This window comes from Homalodisca vitripennis, chromosome 8 (genome assembly GCF_021130785.1).
Source record: "Homalodisca vitripennis isolate AUS2020 chromosome 8, UT_GWSS_2.1, whole genome shotgun sequence".
Lineage (NCBI taxonomy): Eukaryota > Metazoa > Arthropoda > Insecta > Hemiptera > Cicadellidae > Homalodisca > Homalodisca vitripennis.
In genome coordinates, this window is record NC_060214.1 from 72,589,039 (window position 1) to 72,613,506 (window position 24,468).

Sequence of the window (24,468 nt, forward strand, 5' to 3'; positions counted from 1 at the left end):
TTTACATAAATTTAAAACAAACGTCGATACTATTACACAAAATTATTAATAGTTTTTCTTACCTCCGTATTTTTACCGTCACTACCATAATTTTTATGTTTTTATATTCTAACTGTATTTCCACCCCCCCCCCCCCCCACCCCCCCCCCCCCCCACCCCCCCCCCCCCCCACCCCCCCCCCCCCCCACCCCCCCCCCCCCCCACCCCCCCCCCCCCCCAACCTCCATCACAACCAGGGTCATACCCTCCACCTCAGTCTGGATACCCCTCCTCTAACACCCAGGGTTCTCCCTATCATCAGCAAGCGTACGGTGGAGCCCCTGCTCAGTCGCAGCAGGCCTATAGTAAGGTGAGACTTGTATTATGCCCCTGAGGATTTGTCTCCATGTTATAATACATTTTAGAGGCCACACTAACATCTGAGATTTATGAATAGACACATTTTTATTGGTAATGTAGTTTGTGAAATTATAAAGGCTTGGGTGTTTACCTTGTGGGAGTGTATCAGAGTGATATTTTGTTGTAGTTGCTTTTATTGGTGTTGTAAATTATGTAGTGTATACATTATGTACACTTGTTGTTTTCTTTGGTGTGTTTTCAATTGAGTGTGCTCGACTTACGAGAACGCTCAAGTATTATGTTATCTTGTAGTGTATATTTATAACACTTTCACCGTAATAACGTAAGTTTTGTGTGTGTGAAGAATTAGAAAGTTTACTGAAGGCAAAAATACTTTTTTTTGGTTATTTTCTTCGAACTCTTTATCATTACCTAAATTGATTAGAACATAGGCAAGTTATAATTGTACAAATTGTAAGTTTAACGTCAACACCAGCAAAAAAAATTGTTGAAGTTCAAGATCAGTTATGTGTCAGTTGATGTTCATAGCACAATGATTGTGGCAAATTTAATCTTATTTCTCTAATTTCACAATAATGCAATTTTGTTAAACCACTGAATTGCAAATAAAAATGAAAAATGTATAAACACAGTTTAACTTTCAATAAGATTATTTAAGGAAAAAATATTTAATAGTACTGGCATGAATAGAATAATTTAGCAGCAATTACAGTTTAAAGGCATTAAATAAAATTTGTATTATTAATGCGACATTCAAATACAAAAAAAACCACAATACCGATACTTGAAAGGAATTAATAGATAATTAAGTAATGTAAATGTTTCTCGAGGCCATCATTTGTGTATAATTCATTGTCAACTTCAAAAAATAAATTCATTAATAATTTCTTTTTTTAAACTTATTAAATAATTTTCTTTAGTGGTGTCAGAAATAAGTTATTTCTTCTTTACAAAATTTGTAATCTACACTTTCTTCTGAAGGGTAATTTTCTGAAGTTGCACAATCAAGAAATTTGTCACATTTTTCAATAAACTGGATTCAAATGTTATTATTTCCTTCCAAGGTATACATCAAACAAGTATTTGAATTATAATGAGTAAATGGTTCACAATTTAAGTCTACTAAGTCTAGTCTTTACAAGCTAGATATAATATTTAGGTCAGTCTTATCAATGATGAAATTCTTGTTTTTCAAGATCTGTTACAACAGATTAATGTATAAGTATTAAGTTATACATGAAAGATACTTGATATCATGTTAATACTGTTGGTCACTGCACACTGATGGCACCAGATTTAGTAAAATGTAATTTGTCTTCGTCAGCTATTCTCAGATAGTGTTCAGTTTTCAGTTTGCAGAAAAGTTTGCTGTACTGCACGTAAATAACTTGGCTCTGGTCATTAAAAAAACTAGCAATCACTGTACTTTTATTTATCAAAACTTATTACAAAGAAGTAATGATGCATTTTTTATTGTCGATTGTAATGGCTGTTAAAATGAAATTGGATTTTACTGAAGATATCTTTTAAACATTGGCTAACTGTAAAAAAATACAAATATTTTGTTATGTGTTTTAAGATATTTCTAACAGCAGGCTTGTGTTGAAACAAACATTAAAAGTTATTTAAATCAATTAAAGAGTTGTATTAATCTCTTGATGATTTTCAAAGATTTTTCTAATGTTGATCGGAAATAAGCAACTACCTATAGCTTAGTTTCGTAACTAATTTTCATGAGTCAGGTACGCATACCACTGTTGAATAAGAATTTTCTAGAACACATTTAGTACTAATTTTAACTGATAAAATAGTAGAAGAAGCTGCCAGGCTGCCTAAACGACAAGCCACACCCATTGCATGTCCAGTGTGTTATCAGTTACCACTTATAAATATTTGAAACACTAACGTGTCATTCATGCATGGCTTGGAATGTTTTTCTGCTGCTGCTTTGAGTATTCTTGTCTGCTTTGCTTTTGGTAGAGAACTATTTGAACAATAACATGTAATTGTACATCTGATGTAATTGTTTTTCCTCAACAGTTTACTGCCCACTTATTACACATTACAACGTTTCTGGTGGGCATATGTGTATGTGTTTATTGTACCTGACTATATTGTGCATTGTTTTTTTGTGTGTACATTGTAAATATTATAACTTTTAGGTGTTTTAAAAAACATCACCATAGTGTCAAAATGTTATTGCTAAGTTTTGTGTTTTCTTTGTTGGTGTGGCTAAACTATAGATAGATTTACTATCAAAACACGGAGGAAGCCGTTTTGTTGTTATAAATAGGATTTGAATTCGTAGTATTCAATATAAGTAAGGTATGTGATTTGATCTGCGAGAGTTGCCATTCATTTCTGAACTCTGAAGTGTTTCAGTATCACATTTCTAATGACATTCATATCGTATTGAGTTTCTCTGCAATGTGTTTTTTAATCAGACATCAACTTATTCTTGGTATGTGCATTACAACACCTATCATGGCTACTAAAGGACTTTCTAAGGTTTCCTTATAATTTGATATGGCAGGAACTGAAAAAGTCTTTATTTTGAGAGTGGATTAGGGCTATTTTAGTTGTCTCTTTTACTCAACTTCGAGATATAGTGCAACCTCGTATAAACAATACTAATAAATTTATGAACTACAGAACTTCCTGACAAATGGGAAATTACAGTTAACTATATGCTATTTAAGAGCCAACATTAATATAAAGTGAAAACTTACATATATAATTATATTTATTGAGAGTTCATTTGGCCGAACGGTCTAAGATGTTGTACTTTGAGTCTTTAGTTAGACATAGCGCAGGTTCAAATCCTGTCTGTGACCGTTTTAACTTTTTATTAGTACTGTTGACCTTGTACTGTAACGACTTTCCCGCATATTCTGTTTGATAAGATCCTCGAATAGGCGAGTGGCCCATAAGGACAGGCAGAATGAGGCCTAAAAGATGATTGGACTCTCCTTCTTTTAGCCTGTCTCTACCTAATTGAGTTACTAATTAAATTACATTATGAAATATGGATTGTTTTATTTTAAAGTAGTATCTTGGTAAAGTTACAACATATGATGTCCATGACAGAAAACACATGGTTTTCTGTTCTTTTTTTTCACTTTCAGTCTTCACGTTCTGACTTTTCAAGTCAAAATAAAGCATGTTGTTTGAGTATAAAGACCTACCATGCTTAGTTTAGATACAGGGTCATCAAAAAATCAGTGGCCATCTCTGTAATTTGTAGACGATTCAATCATTTAGGAATTCAGGAATCTTTGTAGGGGGGGATCTACTTTTTGGTGTATCAAAAAATGTTGGAGGGTTAGCCCCCTGGGAATGGCTCACCTCAAATCAAAATTTTCAAATGGCAACCCTCACATGTGACTGACCCATCATTGGAAAGGGAATAAACAACATTTTTTGGCACAAACAGGAAGTTGTTATCTATCACCATTTCAAGCAATAAATGGGGATTTCAGCTGTTTACAAACAGATTTCCAATTTTTTTCTCTTATTTGTGAAATTATTGCAAACAAACAAATTTAAGACAGAATTTAAGAACAGGCCATAGTTCATGCAGCAAAATAATTAAATAGAATCATTTCCTAAAAACTAAGCAGGTTAGAAAGAAGAAGCTGTTTATGGTAGGTAATGCAAGCTAATTTAAGCTTGCCTTTAATAGCAAAAGTTTTAAGCTGTAAGAAATATCATTAATTTTCAAAGTGACTTTTCTATAATTTTTATTATTTGTTTAGCATTGTATTTGTAATATCTTCTGACTTTTACGGTTGTAAATTTTGCCTTTTACATTCGTTGCATTTTATTATGCATTACATACACAGTTCTTCAATTAAAGTCAAATCAGTAAAATGTGATTGACTGTTCTTTAGTCTCAAAATTCATGTACTTGACAAAGTTTCATCTCCAGTTACAATTCTGTTCAGAAATTATTCTCCTTCTTGGTTATAGCACATATAAAGTCCAGAGCTTAGGTTATTCGTTAGATTTTATGATGTTCTGAAAAATATTTGAAACTTATTGAGCACATATAATTTGAGATTTCTATTTACTATTCAGATTGGGTTAACATCTCCTTTATTTTTAAGCATGGCAGGTAGCTAATAACTACCATATGAGGATATATCAAACACATGAGGTTTTCTGTTGTACTTGTTGAATCTTGTACTCCAAGGCAATAGAGTGTTCTGGACGAGACTAAGAGTGAGTCAGGAAATGTGATAGAGTTTGACACAAGCCACCAGAGTGTGACACAGCCCAAAAATAGGTGATTTCTGCCAAGCGACCTCATCTCAGAAGGGAGTACCAGAATGAACTATTAGTTTTGAAACTTACTCAAGAATTAAAGTGACGTAGGAAACAATTTCTTAGCCTGAGCTTGATGGCAGATGGACGTAAACAATTGAGGGAATGTTTGGTTGAAAGAAAATGGATTGAAAGAAATAAAAATTGCATGGAGAATGTTGGGTCTTTCCATTGTTTGAGAATGAGTCAGGCTGTTAAGCTAGGATGAGGACAAATGTCAGGGATTGGTGTATTTTTAGGGTAATCACATACACAATTGATGTATTAACTCATTAACTGCAGTGGACATTGACTTCTTTAAGTCTACACTAAGTCTTAAAGTTCGTACATGACTCATGTGTCACAATAAAGATGTTAAGCAAAGTGTATTATCAGTATGTAAATCATGTAATCTATTTAACTTTTTTGTTATTAACCCTTTGACAAATAATAACAACATATTTGGGAGCGCACTACGAGTCGTGTGCAGTAATCCCGATAGCCATGTGATAAGCACTATGGTGCTAAACAGTTTTCTGAATCATGTTTCATGATGAATAATCTCTTGCCTGAATATGTATGAGATTTAGCGAAATGGATAAGAAACACTTTGAAGTAGTTTCCTAGATCGCAGTTACTCTTTTGTTTACCTTTTTTTCAATTCTAGTTTACTGCCGTATAATGGTGTTCAGTCAAATGTTGTAATCAGCAAGTAATCAGCTGATTCTATTTCTGTTTGTGTACAGTTCTGTTGTTATATCTGATATATATTGCAATCTCATTTTTACGTTATTGGTTGACCTTAGTATGTTTTTAAGTAAATATTTTATTCTATATTCATATTTTGTAAATACAACAAATTTTGTGCATAATTATGATAGTTTTTGTAAAAATACACAAAAATACTTATAAAATCTTAAATTCAGTCTTTTTATAATATTTATCCTGCAGTAAACACAAAAACACGTACAAATCAAAACATTTTTCATACTTTATTACAATAAACAATGAGTAAATACAAATCCCATAATCGAAAACAAATTGTAACAGTCTCTTGTTGTTATTTCTACCTAGTTTACTTACTTCTGGAACCAAAAGGGAGATGCACATGCTGAATTAAACAAGTCCTTTTGCCTCATCAGCAACAAGATTAGTTCATACAAAAAAAAAAAAAAAAAAAAAAAAAAAAAACCTGGGCATAAGGGTGGCAAATAAGCCTGGTCAAAATAGTTTCACCAATAATGAGTTGGAAGGAGATGCACAAGTCATCTACCACAGAGTGTTGAGCTTTAATATTTCACAAATTTTACTACTATAAATTATTACAGTATACTAATATTACGTACAATTCAAAAATGTTTAATTACTTTTGTTAATAAAAAATAATAAGTTTGTTGTATTTTAAAAGTTTTGTGGAAACAACAAGGAAGAATTTTGTAGTTTAATGATTTTTGTTCTGGGCTATATCAACATATCTATATTAAAATTAGGTAAACACATTCAGTTCTTTTTTTCATTAACCAATAAATTATAAACATCATATAAAGATAAAAATTATCATCACTATATTATTATTTTCAGTTTAAATTTATGGTCCCAGCATTTCATTTAAATAATCCATTACTTTTATAATTATTTAAATTTGAAATTACAGATTGCATCTTCTTTTTAATTGGCAAATTTAAGTCAGAAAGTAAATTACTGCTAGAGGACTTAATGGCTAGCTTGATAACAATTTAATAGATGAACAAACACTGGGCAAGTCATGCCGCAGAATGGCTCACACATGGTGATAGCTTACTTATGACCGCATTTTCAGCCACACTACACAGTTTATAAAGAAATGAAGGACACATTTCTTTATTCAGGTCTTTTTCAACAGCTTCCCCACTGATAAAAACCGCTTGACCAAATAAACAAAAATGCTCTCACAAAAAGGACTTTTTAATGTTTTGTAGTTAGGAAAAGTTTTGTTTCTCATGTTTTAAATTTATTCTTATAAGTATAAAAAGTAAACTAGACTTTCTGAAATGCTTATCGTCATGCCAATAACTTCTGCTCACAAGTACAAATTGTCATAATTACTATGGCTTTTACTATTCCTTACAACATTATTATTGAACCATGGTGTATTAAAATTGAGTACCAGTTTCTGACTGGTTCAATGTTATCACCTATAAAGTGGTGTGGTTTGGCTTCAACTTCTGTAGTGCCCTTTAAAATATGAGAATGCTCATTCTATTTCTTTCTCTGGTTGTTGAATTAACCTTTTTATCAACAGGCACTTTGGGGATTGTTAAACTTTCAAGAAATAGAATGGGAAATTTCAATATCTAATTTAAAAAGTTGTGACTTATTAAGTTTTATTAAAAAAAACTTGTTGTTTTTAGCAAAAAAGAAAAATACTTGCTTGGATGACTAGATATAATTAGGGTTGTTCAAATTTCCTATCTCTTTTTGGATACAGAATAATCAGCCATAATATAATACAGTTACAAAATGTAACATGTAGTAGAATTTTACCTAACAAAACTATTTGCAAAAAATTCCTCCTATCAAAAGATAATAAGAGAGGATATAGAAATAATCAAGAAAGAAAATTGGCACTAAATAAAATAGTGTTAGATTATAGAAAAGTTGTCAGCCTATGATAAATAAGCCATAATAATCACAGTTTTATCATATTTTGTAGATGATTAAAGTTAGCCTGTGATAAAAAAGCCATAATAATCATAGTTTGATCATATGTTGTAGATTAATTAAGTTATAGCCATCTCCACCGCCTTCAATTAAGCTGTATAACCAGATATGTGTTATTGGCAGTTTTAGTTTAACATCTGTTGATTGAAGGTGGCTCTCCACAGTGAGGCCGAAATTTAGCCCGGTCAATTTAGACATTGACCCTTGCATAAATTCCCAGAAAGCTGAAAATTTGCATAGATGTTAGGGACACCATTGTTATGAAATTGCGAAAAGTCCCCATCGATCCCATGTCTGCAAAATTTTTTATTCAAGGTCAAATTTCACAAAAATAGGTTTTTTGAATTTTTCAGCGAAACGGTTAGTTTTATAAAAAATGTTTCAAACAAAAACGTAGATCATGCAATTATCTACAAAAATGCTCCTTATACTTTTTTTCACACCACTAACCATTTTTGAGAAAAAACAATTACCGGTACAAAATTTTTTTATGCTGTATTGTCTATAATATGGACACGTTTCCACGCCCCCTATGAGGTAGTGTACCTAGCGCGATTTTTTTAATGTGGTTTCCCCGGTAGGCCTATTCCACAGTCTATTCCAGTAAAATTTAATGAATGTTTGGTTATTCTTCTTCTTTTCAGTCGTTGCACTCTTGTTAGTGTGGTCGTTGTCGATCAGGTACAGCTCGAGTGACAAGTCCCGTTATACTTGATTGTAAACATATTTTATTCATCATCATCGTCACTAATTATTTCCTCTTCTTCCCCTCCATCTTTTTCTCTCTCTCTATTTTCTTCTTCCTCCTCATCTTCTTGAATAGATGTAAATTGTCCTAACAGCGATACATCAGTTGTTTCGTTGCTCATGTAAAAACCTTCTTCTGTTGGAGATTCTACATTTGAACACGATTGGCCTTGACAAGTGGTGCACGCTAGTGAACAAAATAATTCTACTTTTTTGCAGCTGCATCTTAAGTTACACCCCTTTTTGCAGTTGCAGAAACAGAATTAAGGAGGTTTTCTGGTGCAGGTGGAAGAAGCGTGTGGGTTGGTTCCAATGCATTATTGACATGCTTCCAACCCCATTGTTCTGGGTCTAGTTGATTACCAAGCCACACCTGAACCTAGTAATATACACGATAAAACTTTTGGTGAGCGGCAGCTGCGATTGGAGGAAGGCAAGCTAATTGCACACGTTTTTTATTACGTGTTTGTTTTGCAAAAGATAAGTAACGAAATTTGTCTATCGAAGTAATATTTTGGAACTCCATATATAGACAGAAGAAAGCGAATTTCTGTGAAGAGTTGATATCTTGGAAAGCTTGTGCACAAGTAATAAAATTTTCTTTTCAAACAATTAAAAAATTGTTGTTTTTACCCCTTTGAAACATTGCTGATGTTTTTATCATAGCCAGTCATAGCATGTTAAAACTGTATATGATTGAACCGATTGATCATATTCCCGAATAATTGCTGCCACAGTTGATAGGACCTTCACCTTCAATTGCTCTTCTTTGCCTTTAGGTTTTTTCACTCTAAGCTTGATTGATAATAAGATAATTAACAAGAAAACATGCAATGTTAATTGTCCTAGTTTCTGAGTAATAATGACTCTATTACTATAATTTAACTTCAATCGTAATTTAATTTTTCTGTTATCAACACTTACGTTTTTACAAATATTTTCTAATTCTTCTAACGTAAACTGCCAGTCATCACTACTTTCAATATTTGAAAATTTTCCTCCATGGCGAGATACAATGCTTCATCTTGAGGACGGCTGACTTAGCCTCCGGTGGTCAGCTTTAAAAATCATACTAAGCAATCATTATGGTACTTAGCTTCAGCAGTAACTAAATCGTGTTCAAACCCGATGTGAGCAACAATAGTTTTTGCGGTGTCACGAGACTGAGCTGCTTTCATAAATGAGTCTTTAAATGAAAGAGTTCTAACGTTACAAAATTTTTGACGAGATTTCTATGCTTGTTTCTTTTTGTATTCTTTACTCAATTCGTCGCCGCAAAATAAACAACAATTTTTAAAAGAAAAATATGACTCACTTACATGTGCTCTAGTACGAGGAGGAGTTTTTGAGAGGTGCTAGCTGATTCCTCATGTTGCCGTTTTGCTGCTGCAAATGTACTCTTTCTATTGTATTGTTTGTGACACTGCACATGATTTGTCGCTGAATCTACATTCTTCAAGTAATCAGTAAATTGATTCCCCCCTTGAATACTCGTGTTAAGTAACGTCTTCATACCGTGATCAACAATAACACATTTATCATGGAAAATACAGCGTAAGAAAATTTTGTAATTGTTTTTTTCTCAAAAATGGTTAGTGTTATAAAAAAAATCATAAGGAGCATTTTTGTAGATAATTGCATGATCTACAATTTATGTTTGAAATATTTTTTCATAAAACTAACCGTTTCGCAGAAAAATTAAAAAAACCTATTTTTGTGAAATTTGACCTTGAATAAAAAATTTTGCAGACATGGGATCGATGGGGACTTTTCACAATTTCATAACAATGGTGTCCCTAACATCTATGCAAATTTTCAGCTTTCTGGGAATTAATGCAAAGTTACCCCTATTTTTTGGCTAAATTGACCGGACTAATAATAATTGTTCTAGAATTAAATGGTGTTGCTAATTTTTCAATGCAGTGTAGAACGGTAACCTTAGATGTTGATTCCAGATGTGTTTAAATTATTTTCTCATGAAGTTAGAATGTCCTGTATTCTTTTACGTAGTTTCATGGCAGTTGTGCTCATATAACTAATTTGTAAAAGTTTTGTAGATATTAGATAAATTGGACGTCATTAGTATATGAGAAACTTTGGACGTCTGTTATATTGGACATTGGCAGCGAAGGGGTTGAATAAATGTACAAGGTGCACACGAGAGATCGTACAGATGCTCTCTCATTTACCCGAGGCGTGTCTGGTGATAATAAAGCTCAAGCACAAACAAGACTTTATTGCATCAGTCTTGAGACCCACTTCTGTGATGAAATTAGGCTTTCTCTCACCCCCTTTCTGTACTGTCGCTTTCACCCGCTAAGTTGTTTTGTTGTTAATTTGCTCCTTCTATCTACCAACATCATCTTCTTACTCCAATCTTCTACTTAAAAATCTGTTGAAAAAAGACTTTAATTTTATTCGTTTAGGTTAACAAAAAATTTGTACACATACATTTTTTTTAAATTTTCGATCCTTTTATATATCTTGATTTCTTTACATAATCTTTATTGGAGAAAGTTTATTCCTGAATGGATTTGATGTAAGCACTTATCATTCCATCTACTGGATTGGATCTTATGATTGAAAAGACAAAAAGTAAATTGTTGGAATGTTTTACTGCAGTGGGTCTCGTCACTTATTTGACTCATCCGATTAAATTTTCTCTCTGGTTTTGCTCAGCGTTTAATTAAATGTGTATAATGCTAGTTCAAACAAATAATCAATTGTTAACTATTTCTGTAACTTATTACTACTTGAATGTGCTTTTAATTAGTAGCGTATTTTATTTACACAAACTATATTGTCATTCAAAAGATTTGAATACTTTTGTTTTGATAAGTATTTCTTGTGCTTCTTAGTATAAATCTTTTGATTTGTATATAATTTTTGTTAAATTGAAGTGTGTTTGTTCAAATTGGTATTTATTAATTTAAAATTAAGTTTTTTTACTGTTGCATAGTTTAAGCAGTTAGCACAAAATAAGTTGAAATATATATGGAACTATGCTAATCTGTAAGATTATCTTTTTTAGTACTAGATTAAATGTGAAAAAGACTTATATTCTGCTTGGGTTAAACATAGAATTACTTATATCGTAGTCCCATATTGGTATTATAACAAGTAATATTCCTATTTAATAGGAAGACCTTGTTTTTCCTTAATTCTTTTAAGTCACTTTCTGGTTCTCGTGTCATTCGTAACATTTTTTGTAAATGGTGAAAATTAACTTAAGAATCATTACTTTTCAGGGCACTCCCACTGTTAGACCGGCTCATCCCTTTGATCCGAAGTCGGATGCGGAGATTCTCCGCAAGGCTATGAAAGGGTTCGGGACAGATGAGAAAGCTATCATCCAGGTGTTGACAAACCGAACCAATGCTCAGCGACAGGAGATTGCACACCAGTTCAAGACTATGTACGGCAAAGTAGGTTGACACAACATGATCCACCTTATTTACAATTCAATCCACAGCATTTTCACTGTTTTTTTATTCCAGTTTGTTTCATTGTCGGGGTTGTATCCCCTCTACGAAGCATTCAATTGATCTCTATTACCAGTTGATTGGAATGAGTGGAGCATGTGGATGCAATGTACAATGTTGTTCTTTGCTATGATGATCATCACTCCACTAATTAATTGTGAAATATAATTAACTATTAGATTTTTATAATGTTACAAAATTAGTTGTGTTGGATTTTTAAGTATCGTGATTTTATTAAAGTTTGGTTTAAGTGAATGAATAAAAATGAATTTAAGCATCGGTGCACTATTATTAGTTATTTGGTACTTAGCCAGTCTATTATATTTTTGTTTTGTAATTTTTTTATCGGTGTACAATAATATCTTTTTTTAGTTTTGTAAACATTTACTTTGTATTTTAATATTTTTTATTTAAAAAAATGTATAAGCCATCTTTATGCTAATTGATATTCCACAGAGGGTACAGTATTATAATTCAGCAATAGGCGCAATTCATTTTCATGTAAAGGATTATGGACAATTCTGGAGGTTTTTAATTTATATATATTTTGCATTCTGGATTGACGCTTGGCTATAAATAATAGTCATCATTACCAGTTGAAAAAATTGCATTTGTATTTGCATTTTAAACCCTTAAAGCGCCGTAAGCGCATATGCGCGCGAGGATCGACTTTGCTCTGAACGCCGTAAGCGCGTAGACGCGCAATATACTTGTTTTTACTATTTTGCACTGTTAGTTCAGAGTTTGTCCGCTAGACTGTGAGGGGTGTATGTTACAGTAGTGTAGCGGGGCTGTGCCACATCACGTGACAATCTTTGTGTTTAACGATCGATACTGAACCGGTTTTTTGTTGAACAGCTGGCAGTTTGGTAGTATTGCTCAACGCCGCAAGCGCATTTATGCGTACGTCACTGCCTCGCCGCGCGCCGGGCAGCTCTTGTGTTCTTCTTCATATCCTGTTGAAGCAGTGCGAATAGTTGATCGGTAAACTACTGTGTAGTTTTATGTGTTATATGATCATCTTTTTATGAAAGTTATATATTTATAAACTTTTGAAATAAACAGTTTCTTGAATGGCGATAAAAGTCTTTTTCCTCGTAGAAATATTTTTTACTCCTTATATTTATAATTATGTACTTTAGCTCTTGTTCCGAAATTCTACATTTATGTTTATTTTTTTTTATTTAGGCTTGTCTTTACTCCAATAAGTGTTACAATATTTTATTTACTTCTATAAACATCTGAAAACCATTTTGTAATTATTATAAAAATAACACCCGTTAGAGGACTAAGAATTTGGAAAATATTTGGTTTTAAAATTTTTGGCACGTAAATTTAATTTTTTTTATTATAACTTTGTATTAAATATGTAATATACTTATTTTCTAGTTCTATTCTAGTACATATAAGCACGCAATGTCATCATTGATATACATAATAATAAAAGGAAACAGTAAGCATTGGGTAAAATTTATAAAGGAGCTGGAACGCTACATAGTAAATCATGTGTATTTTGGGCAATAAATATGATAAAAGATATTTTTTTGCAGTTTCTGTTTTATTTTGTTACCTAAAAAAAGAAATTAAAATTAGCGTTGAGAAAATCTAATTTTAATTTTTTTGTGATAAATGAGCGCTAATCCAGAGTTTAGCTGAAACTGTTTGGCGCTTTAAGGGTTAAGTTACACCTTATTGTGAGTAATTTGTTTGATGAAACCGTGGACACAAAACATGATTTATGAAATATGCAATTATGATCACAGTGGAGTTGATTAATAAAATTTGTTCAATACAGAATTGATATTTTAATCATTCTTCAGGGTTTATCACAGCTGTCAGTAAGTTGTATGCTGTTTATCTTTTTTGTAAAGTTCTTTTAAAGTATTTAAGAACGTTCAGAAGTTATGCACCAGTTAAGATAAGAATTTCGTAGTTATGAATGTTAGTACTTTGTTTTTCTTATGGTAGACATTGGTGTTTTTCAGAGTGGGCAGGCTCATTTGCAAGGAAGCTCATCAGTATCAGATTCTGTGTGTAACTGCTAAGTTTTTCAAATGTAGATAATTATTTTTGTAGATTTGTTCTCTGTAATATTTAAATTTGTATTTATGTAATAGAAAGTGCAATTTTATACCTGGAGCAAAATTAACAATTTTAGTATTCGAGAAGTTACACGGTAAAAAAATATATTACTTGTGGAAAATGATTATTTTGGTTTGATTAAAATATTTGCAAAATAGATTGAAAGAATAATATTTAATGACAGATTGTAAAAGTAATCTTGTAAGAGACTTTATGGAATAACAAATAGTGGTTTAAATAATTATTAGAAAAAGTACATACAACTGAAATAATTTTAGAACTCTATCAAACTGTCATGACTTGTGTGCCCACCCTGTTATCAGTGAACCCTCATACATTTTTAGTATGCAGTAGTTAAGTCTCATTTGTGTTAATGTTGTGGCCATCATGGAAGCGACAATTTTCATGGCCGTTATGGCTTGTTACTCATTTATGACCTTTGTTAATAAAAAAGCACTCGTATTTGAATAAAAAACAGCCAAAACATGTACCTACTGTTTGAAAAATAGCATTGAGAAAATTTTCTATAATAAAAAAAAAATTATATTACTAACAATTATTTCTCTTAGTGTAATTACTTTTGTACTAATGTGCAATAGTGGTGTGGATTTGCAAAATATTAATGCTAAGAAAGCATTTTAAAAAGTTGATCAAGTTCATGACTTTTAAACAAGAAAGTGTTAAAGCTGTTTTATTTACTATGAAATTGTATTTATTATACAAAATAATTTTTGCAAAAACCTGTAGATTGTTTTAGTGTATAAAACTTTCTATATTGGGAATAATTTGTTTCACTTGAAAAACCTAAGTTTTTTGAAATAATTTGGAGTTTTATATTAACTATTAGAGCACCCCTGACAAAGAATGATAATATATAAAAAAATAAAAATCCAAGATCGATTTGTGTTTACAGTACAAGTGTTTCTAACCTATACATAAGAGTAAATCATAACATGTTCTATAAAATAAAAATATGTTTATTATAATTAATTGAAATTAACTAAAATAATAACATAGCTCACTACCCTAAATATCTAGGTTTACTAATTATTCAATTTCATAATTAGTTTGTCATAAAATCAACGAGTTTTGAATAAATGGCTATCAATTGAGTAATATAGAAATGCAAAATAAAGCATTGATAATAATGTAAAACACATATTAAACAAATATTATCTTTACATTTGTAACAAAATAACTCCACTATGTATTTAAATCAATTTCGACCACCTACATATGATATTTATTATTTTTTAAATATGTTTCTGTTGCCATTATAACTATACAACATATACCATTGAAATATACAACTCTCTCTGATTTCAGTGGTATATGAATCGTGACAACTGCATTATTACAAGTTTGCAGACTGGTGAATCTTACATTGACTGAAATCAATTGCTGTGCAATTATGAGAAACACTTAGATATCAGGCGGTGGTCACTTCAGAGGTGGAATCAATTATGACTGCTTTATGTAGTCATTGGTTTAATGTTTCATCTTCTTTTCAGTTCTTTAAGTATATATGTGGAAATTGCAGATGTAATAATTAAGTTTGTTTAACCATTGCCAGGATCTTATCTCGAATCTGAAGAGCGAGCTGAGTGGAAATTTCGAGGACTTGATCTTGGCACTGATGACACCAATTCCTGAGTACCAGGCCAAGGAGCTGCATCACGCCCTCAGCGGTATCGGCACCAACGAGAACACTCTGGTGGAGTTGATGTGTGCTGCCACCAACCATGAGATACATGCCATGCGCGGAGCTTACGAGAGATGTAAGTATCTTACAACTGCTCTTGCGCGTGGGTGAGTCCCATTTCAGAGGCATTGGCAATTTTGGAATAAACCAATACAACAGAATATCAAAGGACCCAACAGAACTCAATGAAAGAGTTATCACATGTATGTACAGATAGACAGACTGCCCTTTTATCCTTTGACTCCAAAATCAATAGTTCTTCTTTGGACCAAGAGAAACTATTTACCAAGTTGCAGGTGTCTAGGACCTTTCTGTCAAAATTTATCACACAGATGGACAGACTGCTCTTTGATCTTTTGACCCTAAAATCAGAACAGTTCTTCCTTGGACCAAAAGGATTTTATCAAGTAGAACTTTTCTATCAAACGTTATCGCACTGATGGACAGACAGACAGACTCTTCAAACTTTTGACCCAAAATCAGTAGGATTCCTCCTTAGACCAAGAGAAACCCATGTACAAGTTTCAAGTCTTAGAACCTTTCTCTCAGGAGTTAACACACAGATGGACAGACAACACAACAATACAATCGTAAGAAAATCCTGTTATGTCCTTATTAACATAAAAAATCTCATATTTTTCATACTTCAAATAAAATTTAGTCCTGTCTATGCTGTGTGTTACTTAAGGAATCCATATATGAAGTCCAGTGGAATCGTAAATTAAGTGTGTGAACCTAATAATATTACTATAAAAGCTATTTCCTTAAATTTGGGATGTTTACAGGAGTTTGTACATATGGGCATTATAATAAACACAGCAAAAAACGGGTATAAATTAGTATAAATAAATAAACTGGTTAGCAAATGTTCGTTTGATATAGGATTTGTTAAATTTTGCTATACAATTTCTCTTTTAGTATACATTGTATTGTATTTTGGGACTCCGATGTGAATCTTCATGGGGATGGGATGTAGTTCTATTCTTCTATTCTTTTCTATACCTCTAAAATTTAAAATGTAAATCAAACACCTTTTGTAAATCAATCTAAAATATACATATTATTAAAAAGAAATACGAATTTTACCCATGCTATGAAGCATTCATTTAGAAGCAACAAATTATCAACAAGAATTTGATGTACAATAATTGAGTCTTTGATGTTCATAAAAGTGCAACTAGAGTAATATGGTCTATCAATCAAGATAGTAATCAGTTATTTCCGTTTTGTGTACTCATCTCCCTCTCAGCCTTTCAACAGTCTATAATCTTCTCCCACTTAATGTAATATCAGTGTAAAAATATGCATATATGAATAAATCTGTATTTTTTTTTTTTATTACTGTCCTGTCTTGCACTCTACATTGCCTTGTTCATTGATTGGAGATAGTAACGTGACTCTAGGAGGCTTTCGGCTTTAATTATGGTTTGAGGTTGCAGTGTATTGAAATTGGTCTTCTTGCGTCAGTTGAAGTCTATTAGAACTGTCCAAATTTCTGGAAGATGGTGACTGAAAACTAGATTTGAACAGCCCACCAGATCAAGACTGGAATTCCTGCATTGTGTTTTTTATTGATGGGGAAAATTCTAATGCATCGTCAACGGAATTCACTGGTTAGTGAGATTTATACCCACTAAAACCCCACCAGGGTTTGAGACTGCTTTCTGCATTACTTCAAGAGGGTGCCTACTTAAGCAAACAAAGAGCACCCACAGTGTTAGCACATCGATTGGGCAATATTGGGACTGTATAACCTTTCTTCTTCTAATTTCTTGGTTTTCAGCTCCCCCTTTACATAAGCAGAACAGTGTTCCAAGTCTGTCTGTCAAGAATCCATTTTCTGAACAATGTTATCCGGCGAGAATTGACCTATGGCAATCTCAAATGCCCTTCTTTCGTTTTCCCACCGTCTGCAGAAGAAGAACATGTGGTTGGCGCCGCTCCGCATCCCCATAGGGACATTCCGAGCTTTCTAACTTACCCATTTTAAACAAGTACGCTTGGCAGTTGCCATGACCGGTGAAGAACTCTGTCAGGTAGACATTTACCTCCCCATGTTGCTCCACCCATCCTCTCAGGTCTGTAATCTGCCTGGCCGTTCAACGTCTGCTCTCCAGCAACCATCGTGTCTGCCAGTTCCTCATGCTGTGTTCTTGAGCCTTGGTGTGAGTTACCACACCGTTCCCTTTGTGTACCCACTTCCTTTCAAAAGTGGAATTCCTGTGGTGTAGAAACCACAGGAAACCAAGTTGTTGTGGTTTACCAGTAGTTGATCGCCTATTTATTAATGGTTAATGAATGCAATCCATTCTTTGATCATTATTAAGGAAAGAAACTAATAGAAGCCTTCACACTGAATAAACTTATTTCCAAAACAAATTACATGTATAGGCAGTATGTGTTAACATCACAACATTCATATACACTCCCTTTTCCTAAGAAATCTTTTAAAAACATTTAGATGATAGTTTGAATTTTAAAACTTTTTAAGGTTTCTAAATATAGAGACTGTTTACTATCCCAGATGCAGAACCCCTCTGGTCATGAATGCGTTAGTTGCCCTTCCTACAAAATCAAAGCTGAATTTTATTGCTGTACAGTTAAGTTTGCATCTCTGGTAATGTAATCAATGTAGTTTACTGAAATATTATCATGATTGATGAATAACAGCTCGGTAGCAACTGGTCATTAGGTTTACATGAATGACTGACGTTGTTGACGGAGTAAATAAAAACTTACACACAAGTATTTTTACTTAAAACCATTTATTCAAATAAATTATGATTTTTCTGCAAAAAATAAAGTAATTTTCAAATGCAAAGAAACATTTTAATAAACAAACAATGTTGAGTTAATAAGTATGTATAATAAAGTAACAGCGTACTTTCTTTTTGTAAAAATAAAGGTTTTTCTAAACACTGAGTAGACAATTAGGAGTACTACAACATTTCCCCATATTACTATGTTGTAAATTGAATGAAAACAAATATTGCGTTAAATGCCAAACTTAGAGTCTGCTTATTGAAGAAACCATAGTTTTTAAATTGTAAAAGTACCTTTATAATATTTTATATACAATACATTTTGAAACGTCCATTCCTCTTTCAAAGTTTTATTCACCATCAGTATGACAACTCAGTGCTGGTAAATTATGAATTACAATATTTATTTCTTATTTGAAGAGAAATTAATTACTATTAAATGTTGATGTGAACTGAATTCAAATACTTCAATTGAAAGGATGTTTATTAAAATAATGATAAATATTGTTTGTTTCTTTATACATCAGTGATTTATAAATATTACAGTTAATTGTATGTGCAAATTAAAGAAAAGATGTATGTATTTCACCTTATCATGTACAGACCTATTTAATGTTGACAAAACAAACCTATTTCCTCATATCTTTTCCCTGTGGTGCAAACTTCACCACACTGATTTGTAGTAAAATGTTTTGTCCTGAACATTAAAAAATACAACTGAATGTGTGCCACTTAAAGGAAAATTATTCAGCTGAACTCAATTTTTGAATTTTTGAGATATGACAATGTAAGGAAGATGCTGAAATGTTGATACGTGTGTCAGTGTCATATGAGACATTGGTTGGTTCTATTTAAAAATAGTTTTACCACAATATGTTTGCAATACAGTTTTTAAAAGTTTAAAAAATTAGAAATGAAAATTGTATTTAATTAAAATTGTATGGAGTAATTTTGAGTTACATATACCATGCAGAAAGTAAGTTCTCTAATAGACAATGACATATAATAACTAATAATAAACAATATAACGTCTTTATAACTATTAAGTTTAATATGAACAGGTCCAGGGTTTTTATGCAATAATACTGAAATGCCTGTCAAAGTATTTTGCCATCTGGAATTTATGTAGGTTGCCTTGAGTGGTATTTATTTTTAGACTGTGATCAGTTTACAGTGAGCTGTTTAACTGATAAATATTTGAACAGTTTTATTTATAAATGCAATAACATCAAAGTTCCTCATTCACTCCTACTGAATAATATTAGGATAATCAATCTGTTTTATAAATATTTACATATTTCTTGTTTTCTGATTTTGCTCTCTATAAAAATCAGTAGTGTTATTTGCTAGTCAGTTAGTTTCTCTTCATTTTCCACAAAATTAGCACAGCATAAGGTTAGAGAAAATATTTTCTTATTGAATAGAATAGATTCTGTTAGAAACAACGACACAAGAAGTTCCTCTAATCAGTTAAATCTCACGAATACCAGTATCTAACCAGCCCTGTCAAGTACAGTATCAAGGTTTTATCTGTAACTTAATCAACTTGCTTGTCTCCTCACAGTGTTATCTAAACTACAATGGATTAATTTTATCTCGTAAGGTAGCAATAATAACTAATGTAAGATGCTTTATGGAGAAAATTAAGTTGATTACAATGTCTGTAACCTGTTGCCCGCAATACAGTGTTGATTAAGTGGGCATGAGTGCACTTCTTATTATTTTTTTTCACCTATTACAATCCCTTTTATTTTCATTCTTGTTGATTGCAATATCAAATTATCCTATTCAGGAACATTTTGATTGTATTTTAATAAAAAGTATTGATTATTGTCAACTGTTCAAAAATGTACAGTGTGGTTAAGAATTAATTAAGGATAATTTACCATTGATTTGGAATATTAAAATATATATTTACATAAAACAAAGTCGGATTAATTACACCATTTACAATTCAAGAATGGCTGTATCGATGATAATAATCTCTGATTTGTTGGATTTGTCTCCGCCCCAAATAGCGGAATAGCTATTCAAATTTTGAAAAAATTCATGGAAAAAATCAGGTAAATAGAAAAAGATATATGAATTTAAAAACATTATAGATTGAAAGAGCCTGTTACATGTAATCAGCTGTTCTGTGTAAACATCGTTTTATGACATCAAACAGTTTCATTTATTTAACAACTATTTTCAATTCACTATTATTATTTCACTTTCACTAACAACCAATGCACAATCAAACAAACAATCAAATAATAATTACTGCAGAGGCAAAGTACTGGGTCTGTTTCCCAAGATAGCGATGACAATAATAACAGACTTGTCTAAAAAGGAATTAAATTTAAATTTATATAAATATTTGTTTGTACTCTATTTCAGTTAATATTTATTTAATTTATTGTAATGTTTCTGTTATGTCCTCACTGTTGTTATTCTTGTTGAGTTATTGTCATTGTTTTGCTTAGATCTATTTATTGTTAGTTATATTGTTGACAATATGTCAGTCATTCTTTTGTTGCGGTAGTTATCTTTACTAGCCACTATTTTAATTGTTATATTAAGCCCATCCAGTGCCATAGACTTTAAATAGGGACAATAAATAAAATAATAATAAAATAATTTAAATACATACAAACTTATTTAGACTTTTTACATTATGTATTGGACTCTGCTGATAAGTTGTATAACTTAGCAGAACCAGTAATGTATAAATTATGTATAAATAATGTATAAATAAACTCGCAATTTGTTTAAATTTTTATTCCTGAAAGCAGAGAGTAAGCTTGATAGTACCAACAGTCTTGTTTCAACCTTTTCTGCAACCTTTGTTGAGTACAGAGTAAAAACATTAACAGTTTTACTAAACATGCACTTTTAACTGTATATTTTAGCAAATTTAATAATAAGTATGAGGTACACTTTTTGATGTATTTTATTGATCGGAGTAACAAGGAAAAATCAACTATGGTATAAAAAATACTGAGATCAGAATAGATTACAATGGCCATAAATATATACTTTTTGACATATTTTCTTGATTGTGGTAACAAAACGTACTAAACATTTCCATCGAAAATATAATTCACTCAAACCAGAAGTGCTAATACACATGCAAAACTTACGTAATTGTGTGCGAAGCCACGTAACTGCTAGCGTATGTTATAATGTGAAATGTATTATATTAAAAACAAAGTGAAACCTTTTTTACAAGATCAATTTGAGTTATTGTATTAAAAGACATTCATGCATTTCACATGTGAATGATGCCTGAATCCATTTTTAAAACATAATTACTAGCATATCACCATAACATATTTTTATTAAAACAATTCTAGAGTGAGTTGTCTGGGTGTTGTAGGATATGGGTTTCTTGGAGGTCAAAGCAAAGAGGCAGGATATTTAGGAAATTTTTGCCCAATCAATTCCTAGCCTGTAAAAGTGTTATTCAGGTATCTGTACATGCTTGAGCAAAATGGGATGGATCTTGCAGAAAATTTGTCAGCAAGTAAAAGAACTTTCTCATGTTTTGTAAGACTTGAGTTTTCTGCTTTGTATTCTTGGTGGAAGTGAGTAGGTTTTAATGGAAAAGACATTTTTTTATACTTCCACACTAAATTTAATATAAGACTTGAGTTGATGTATTGGCTTGTCAGGTCATCCTGCAAGGTTCTTCTTAGCTCAGGAGGGTGTACTTACCTTCAAGTTGAACCTACAGTGCATACAACAAAACCAATGTGTCACTTATATCTGGGCTGGATTGGTACTAACTGAAAATATCTTGGATTTATATCTGTGCCCACATCTCTCTTAACTTTGTATGAACTTATTAAACTGCTCTTGTGGTTTGGTGAAGTGAAAGTGTAAGTTTTTAAAATCTTTTGACCTCATCAGGAATCAAACTCATGGGTGTTGAATGATAAGTGTCAATCTAGTTTTACTTGAACCCGACAAATATTGTAACCGTTGTCAGTGGTACTAGTTTTAGCAGGTGATAATTATTAATGTGGTCTGTAAGTATATGCATGGGAAATGGGAAATGTCTACCTTAAAACCTAAACCATTTTATTAATTTGCTTTCAGTGTACCACACCAGTCTTGAGAATGATTTGACAGGTGATACATCCGGCTCCTTCCGCAGACTCTTGGTGTCTCTCTGCCAGGTAAATTTTTTAAATTCGTTATAAGTTAAGAATACACCCCAAGTTATTGACCATAAGATTTGAAAATATTATGACTTAAAATATTAACTCGTCTAATTTCATAGGTTTACAAATTAGAAAATTTCAAATGGAGCTAATCATAACAATTGAACTATTTGGGGTTTGGTGCTACTTAACTGGAACAAGCTTAAGTAAGTTTTTGAGACACACTTTTCCAGTTAGTTTTACCCAGATAAGTCTTGGTGAGTTATTTTCACAAGAAGTAAGAATATTACTTGAAAAGAACAATGAATGGCTTGAAACCAAAGATAGTGCCTTTACCGACTACTTGTAGAGCTTTAGAGTTATCAAGTGAAGTTACATTCTGAACAAAACAGTGTGAATTATTTGAATATTACAACTGACAGTAAATAGAGCCCAATCGTCATAGCATCTGGAGTTTAGTTAAGTAAAAACATTAGCAAATTGTGAATTAGTTTATTTTTTGCAAACATTTTTTTATAAAAACCATATTTACAGAAAATAAACATTTTGTAGTAAAGGTGAAACTTCCAAGATAATTAAAGAGTTTCAAAGTGTTGTCTTGTTTTAGAGTATGTAAATATTTAGTTTGTAAAAAAATTTCATATTTCCATATTCAAAAATAAAAATAGTGCGTTAATGAATCATTTTGTTGCCATAGGTAGATTTTTGCAAACAATTCATAACGATGCAAAAACATAAACTTTTTCAAAATACTTTTCTGACATATTAAGGACTTATTTGAAGGTGAAAGACTGCTATTTTTACTAAATAATAATACTACTACACATTAATTATTATGATGTCTCTGATTAAAATATGGATAAAGCGCAATAGTCATAATACATCAGCCTATGCATAATTTGCAAATACTTTTCCAAAATCACTCCCAGAAACTACACATGTTATAAATTCTTATTATTATGTTGTACAATAGCATTTATAGCAATAAACCGCTTTCTTAAACTAGGAATGTAGCGAAACATTGTTTCATTTCCATTAACAAATGTGTCCCAACAATTAACGATCACGTGATACTCTGCATTAGAAAAATTACTGGAAACGGCAACTCTTTGTGAATGTACTGGCGTATGACTCGTGTTGTTTTCATTGGTTTATGTACTATAATAAATGGGAAACCAATAAATGAAAATCATAAATGTGAATGTACATACACTGAAAATCAAGCGATGTCACAACAGAAACTAAAGATTCTTTCCTGTATTAAAAAAATACATACTAAAAACATAGGTAAATAAAGTAATTAGGCTTATCAGTCTACATATTAAAATCTATAGTTAATAGACGATCTTAATTTGGTCAAGAGCATCAGTTGATACAGGGTGGAGCGCGGTAATTTGCTGATTTGGAAATTAAATAAAAAAATTATGAACCTTAGAAAAAATTATTTTTTATTTTAATTATATTGAACAGTAAGGGAATTTTTAAATTACATGGTTTGAAATAATGTATCTGGCAAATGTCGACCTTCAGCATCCACACACTGCTGCATACGTTTTCTGAAGTTTTCATTAACTCTAACAAGCATGTTGACTGGTATTCTGCCAATTTCAACCTCAATATTGTTCCTTAGGTCTTCCAAGGTGTTGGGACGGTTGATATACACCTTCGACTTCAGGTAACCCGAAAGGAAAAAATCACACGGGGCTAAGTCTGGTGAGCGTCCGGCCAGTTCACATCACCCCTCAAAGAGATAAGCCGTCCAGGAAACATTTGCCTCAAACAATTCATGGTAACCCTCGCTGTGTGTGCAGTGGCACCATCCTGTTGGAACCATGTATCCTCTAATTGCATTGCCTCAAGAGCCGGCTGAAAAAAATCCTGTATCATAGTCAAGTACCGTTCGGAGTTCACAGTTATGGCACGACGGTTATCTTGAAAAAAGTAAGGGCCAATGATGCCTACTCGTGATATGGCGCACCACACAGAGACGCGGTCCGAATGCAGAGGTCTCTGGGGTTTGTTTTTACTTCAGTAGCGCATGTTTTGCTTGTTGACACACCCACTGAGGTGAAAATGTGCCTCATCAGAAAATAACACAATTGCGTCACGCGGTATAGTTTGAAGCATGTCTTCACAAGAAGTACGCCGTGTCAAATAGTCCCGTGCTGACAATTGATGGACCACAC

General features: G+C 32.1%; 1 protein-coding gene across 1 annotated transcript in view; it reads left to right on the plus strand.

Moving 5' to 3' along the window:
• Positions 1 to 217: 217 nt before the first annotated feature.
• Positions 218 to 24,468, plus strand: part of LOC124368226 (annexin B9-like) — a gene marked incomplete at its 5' end in the record, with an annotated part of 36,982 nt that continues 12,731 nt past the window's right edge. The window contains 4 exons of the mRNA XM_046825502.1: positions 218 to 349; positions 11,358 to 11,534; positions 15,247 to 15,451; positions 22,218 to 22,297. Coding sequence (XP_046681458.1) covers positions 218 to 349; positions 11,358 to 11,534; positions 15,247 to 15,451; positions 22,218 to 22,297 — 594 coding nt within the window. The remainder of the gene's footprint in view (positions 350 to 11,357; positions 11,535 to 15,246; positions 15,452 to 22,217; positions 22,298 to 24,468) is intronic.